The 5,514-nt window shown below is 29.3% G+C and overlaps 1 protein-coding gene across 1 annotated transcript; it reads right to left on the reverse strand.

Annotated features, from left to right (window-relative positions):
* Window positions 1–1,871: 1,871 nt before the first annotated feature.
* On the reverse strand, window positions 1,872–4,469 carry LOC104777487 (uncharacterized). The gene is made up of 5 exons (XM_010501752.2): window positions 3,968–4,469; window positions 3,638–3,711; window positions 2,981–3,110; window positions 2,593–2,877; window positions 1,872–2,476 (listed from the first exon to the last, which is right to left on the reverse strand). The coding sequence occupies exons 1-5, from the start codon at window positions 4,079–4,081 to the stop codon at window positions 2,231–2,233; spliced, it is 849 nt and encodes a 282-aa protein (XP_010500054.1). The 5' UTR covers window positions 4,082–4,469; the 3' UTR covers window positions 1,872–2,230.
* Between the last annotated feature and the right edge of the window lie 1,045 nt (window positions 4,470–5,514).

Below are 5,514 nucleotides of genomic sequence, written 5' to 3' on the forward strand. Positions count from 1 at the left end.
TTTCTTCGAGTGAAAATATTTTATATATAAAAAAGTTACACCTCGAATTTGGATTATTTCAATAAGTTAAGATATTTTTTAAACAAATTTATCAAAAAAAAAATTAAAAACATATGCTTAAATATTGTTTAAAATATCAAAAAGTTATAATGTTCTTACTCACCATATTATTGTTTACGGTAAGTGAGAATTTTTAAAATATCCCTTTTCCAATACCACTTTACATAATTCTCCTATTTCTAAAAATTTATTAAAATTGCCAATGAAATATACACAAACTATTTTACATATGTATTAAATTTCATATGTACTTTATAAATATGTTTTAAAAATATTTTATTGTAAAAGCCCCTTCAAACCTTATAAAACTTTTAAACCTTATAGAACTTTATAAATATTTGGAATGAGTCTCTGTTACTATCATATTTTTAAGAAAGTTAAAAGAGATGGATGATATGGAGATTAGTTACTATACAGAAGTATCTTATAAACCTTATCAAATTTTATAAATTTTTCAGAATTATAAATGGTATTTTTAAAAATGGATAAATAAAAGGGGAAATATTGAAAAACAGTAATTCTCAAAATATATTATAAACTAATAAAAGCAATAAAAGAGCAATTAAATAAGCTTATATTTATCATGTTTCAATTTTTTTTCCAATAATACTTTGACAAATATTTCATTAATTATTTAGTTTTTTGTAATAGTGAAAAAATGGAAAATAACTCAGTTTTGTGTACCAATATATTTATTTATATTAGCATTAAGTTGTAAAATAAATGTAGTATCTATTTACTAGTATACTACATAATTACACAATATAATTCTATTTATTTGTATTTAGATAATTACCTTTTCTATTATTATATCTACTTATTTTTCCATATTTTAAGTTTAAGAGTACTGAAGTATTTTATTAGTTTCTGTTAAAAATCACAACTACAAAAAAGCTCGCCAGATTCAACCGCTAACCATTTAGATAGGTAAAAGTTTAGTTAGATTCAACCAAAAATCATAAAGAATTGAAGCAAGTTCCGTATTTCAGCGAAATTCCTCCAATACCGATTTATTTTTTAGATTTGTATGTATATATAAAATATGGTATTTTGATAAATGTATTGCTTTATTAATTCTAAATTTTTTTTGGAATATTTTCAAAAATACCCCTTTTCAATGTATAAAACAACTAAATTTTAAGTCATAAACTCTAACTACTAAATCCAACCCCTCAAAACTACATCCTAAATGTAAATAGAGAATCTAGACCTAAAAAAAAATTCTAAAAATTAATTTAACATATTGTAATTGTGTGAAAAAAGATAAAAATGGAATTTTTCTTTTAAAAATCTATTTTTGAAAATATGTATTCTAAAAGGTGTATTTCTAACAAATTATCAATTTTTTCTAACAAATATATATATATATATATATATATATATATATATATATATATTTTTCATTTGGGAGAGGACCATCGCTAACGTTCTATGCCAAACAAGATACAATTACATATTTGTAATATTATGATATGTAATTATGTATCACACCCACTGCTTTAGACTGCTTTTGAAGAGTTAGTCCAGTCTTTTTCTTAGATAACAGATTAGCCCCCAAAACAATCAATAAAATCAATCAAGTACCCAACATTTAGTTGGCAACAAATACAGTAAAGAGACAGACCCAAACACTGAGTCATAGTTAGAACTTATTAGAAGTCATAGTTAAACAGTCCCAATCTTTTTTAAAAACAATTCATATATACCAATAGTTTAAAAGACAGTCGAGATTCATAAATGTGAATTGATTGGTCAAGGAATCCAAATTCGATTCTCAAGTAGTCTCTTCACTTACCTAACGAGTAAACAGATTAGCCCCCAAAATAATCAATAAAATCAATCAAGTCCCCAACAATTAGTTGGCAACAAATACAGAGACAGACCCAAACAATGAGTCATATAGTTAAAAAAAAGTCTGAGCTCAAAAAAACAACAAATCAACTCCACAAAGTCCTAAGAGACCGATCGAATTTAGCTTTCCCGTAACAAACTCAGCAGTAGTCCGATCGAATTTTCCCTATCTTGATCATTTCATAACCATCCAAGCACACAAATCCGGAAACATTGAAAAAAAAAAAAACATTCAAAAGTACATTATCTATTAATGATGATAAATAGTTAGAACCTTCTAAGTTTGTAGAGAAATTTTAATCTTATTGGTAGGGTTGGTTTAGACCAAGGCAATGCTGCTTTCTCCACCCGGTGGTTTGCGAACACCGCCAAAGTAGTCACGAGACTGAGCCTTTGCATCCGCAAATATGTCATTGCCACTTATCTCCTTCAACTTCGCGGTGCTTAGAAGCCTCTCAGCCGTGGCTGAAGATGGAGATGTAACATCCCCTTTGAATACATTGTTTCCCGACAAATCAGTAAACTTCCTGTCCGGAATCTTCTTGGCCGTCTTCAATTCCCCATCCTGTAAGAATTAGTGTAACTCAAGTTATTAGCAATGAGTAGAGAGAGCCAAGATCTTTTATATAATACCGATGATGAAACTTAGTTAAAAGAACTATAAGTTTAGAGAGTGTTTACGGGTTTGGTATCTGATTCTCCCAAGTCGAAGTTGTCTTTATAAGCCAAAGCACGAACAGTAGGACGTGCTTTGATCTCAGGTGGTGGAGCAAAGATGTTATGACCACTTAGTTCCTTACACTTAGCATCTGAGAATTGCTTATTAAGCTTAGCATCAGACTGAGACTCCAATGTACCACTGAGCTCACGCTGCTTCGCCACTTCTGGCACTGTCGCTGGCTTCTTCGGTGTAACAATCTCTTCTTCCCCAAACGAAATGTGACTCACAATTGCTGCTGGTGGTTGCTGAAACAATCCAAACGTACACACAAGAAAAGGTGATTAAAACAAACTACAAAATGTATCCAAATTCTCAAGAAGACAGGCACAAACAAAAAAAAACACAAACCTGGAATGTTCTTGTTTTGCCGTTTGTGGCCGGATTAGCACTTCCTGTCTCGGAATCATCATTTTCTTCATACACAGAGAAAATCCCACTCCCTGTGATCTCCTTCATCTTGTAATTTGAACAAGGCTTCCTAAAAAACATGATTTTGAATATAACACAACCAAAACATTAACAACAAAAACTCTCCCAATATTAATCTATCTATATACATAAACATACATGTCATAGTAAAAATTTCAGATCCATATTAAACCAAGTACAATAACCAATCTAAACCAGAAATAACCAGAGATTTGTCGTACAAGTATCAATTCTATCAAATGACAAAATTAGAGAAGCGTGAACGATACGAAGTAGATCAAAAAGGGAAACTAGAATTGAAAAGATACCAAAAATGCTTACTAATTAAGGACATTAATTATGGAAATTAAAAAAAAAACTCTTTCCTACCATTAAGAAGAAAAAAAAACATTCGATAGGAGAGGGTCCAAATAACGACAGAACAGAATCACTCATCGGTTAACAGATTCTTCGTACTTATTGTTCCGCATTTATTATACATAATCAAATCGAAAACAGTACCGTTTTTGTTTTTTTGTACGTCGATTAATATTTTCGAATTCGGTAAAAACAAAAAAAGGATCAGATCTCTCTCACCTCTTGTTCAAGCTCTCAACTTCTTCATCTGTGACTTGTCCTCCAAACACCACTTTGCTGATTCCATCCGACGGCTGTGATTAATTCCCCACAATTTCAAATCAAAATCAAATCCGTAGATCGCGAAATTAACAAAATTGAGTGAAATCAGTAATAAATAGTTTAATCCAACGGCTGAGATTGTTTTCCCCCAATTTCAAAATTTGAAAAAAAAAAACGAATCAAAAAAATTCAAACTTGTAGATGGCGAAATTAGTAGTAAATTGTAAAAAGAATTCAATCCGATGGCTGAGATCATTCGAAACTAACTGAATTTAAGGTTTAAGGTACCTGATGCGATCTAGCGGCGGAGCGAGCGGGAGACTCAAACGGTTGATTCTCCGGCCAAGTTAGTAGATCCGCCGTCGACATGTGTGGTTTCCTAACCGGTGTGTTTTTCTCCATCTTTCTTCTTCTTCTTCACCAAACAAATCTCCCAACAAAAAAAAAAGAAAGAGAAAGCTTCGATTGCAACAACAATGGTGGTCGAGTAAAAAAAAAACACAAGGAAGCGTATGTATAGAGAGAGAGAGAGGAGAAAAGAGTGGAGTGGTAGCTACTCTTCTTCTATTTCAAAAACCTTTTTTTTATATAAAAATTACTCTGTATTATTATTATACACTGTGACACAGAGGATTACTAACACTTGTCTTTGTAACCTTACTGGTGGAATATTTGAATCAAGTACCGCCTTTGATCTTATTGGATTTAAAATAATTTTAAAAAAATACTTTAAATTATTCTATTGGCATGTGATGACCTCTTTTGTGTTCTCAACAGGTCGGTTTTAGTTGGAGAATTCACCTACTGTAGCCGGTTTTGCTTCTTTTAAATATTTTTGGGTTGTTTTGTTTGTTTGGGAGTACACATGGATATGGCTTTTTCTCTTCACCAAATTACCCTTAGAGATAAAGATACGTTGACGGTTGTCTTTCTTTAGTTAATTTACTTGGATTATGTACAACCTCAATTCCACGCGTAAAGAAACTTCTACAAATGTTATTTTAATATATATATATATATATATATATATATATATTTATTTCGTTGGGTTTGGTTTGGTTTGGTTTGGTTTGGTTCTGCCATCAGTTTACTTAGTTTATATATTTAGAGATCTAGGAAAAGTAGCACATTCACTATTTAAAATAAATAGAGAAAATAGTAAATTTGTCAAATAGACACGCGATATACTGTGAGACAAATTTTTTTGTAATAAAAAAAAATATATAAGTTGAATTTGTTTGTTACGATTAAAATTAAAATTGTATAATTATATTTTGATTTTTAATTTTATGATTTAACCCGCGGTATACCGTATGATAACTTGTTTTTTTACATATTCATAATTTAATCGACTTAATTAGACATGTCCAGTATCTTAATATTGGTATAATGCATAGGTCAAGACCCTTTATGACAATAAACTTTTGAGTAATTACTTAATTCTTTTATATATATTTTAACCCGCTATTATGTTTTTTTCCAGGTTTTCTATAACTAAAAAAAATTATGTTGGATAAAATCTATTTTTTTTTTTAGTTTTATATAATATCATTGAGATATTTGTTATTATATTTGCTTTAAGTATATAAAAATTATAATTTTTATTTAGAATTTTCTTTAAGTATATAAAATTATAATTCTCATTTGTAATTCTATTTTGCTTTAGGTATAGACAAATTATAAAAATTATAATTTTTTAATTAATATATTTGAAATCGATTTATGTAGAATATTAGTTTATTTATTTTTTTAGAACAAAATTGAGATATTTAATTTTAAAGGAAGACAGAAAAGGTATTTTAGAGATAGTTTAGGAATATATTGTTAAATGTAAA

The sequence above is a fragment of the Camelina sativa genome, chromosome 3 (genome assembly GCF_030686135.1).
Source record: "Camelina sativa cultivar CO46 ecotype springtype chromosome 3, ASM3068613v1".
NCBI lineage: Eukaryota > Viridiplantae > Streptophyta > Magnoliopsida > Brassicales > Brassicaceae > Camelina > Camelina sativa.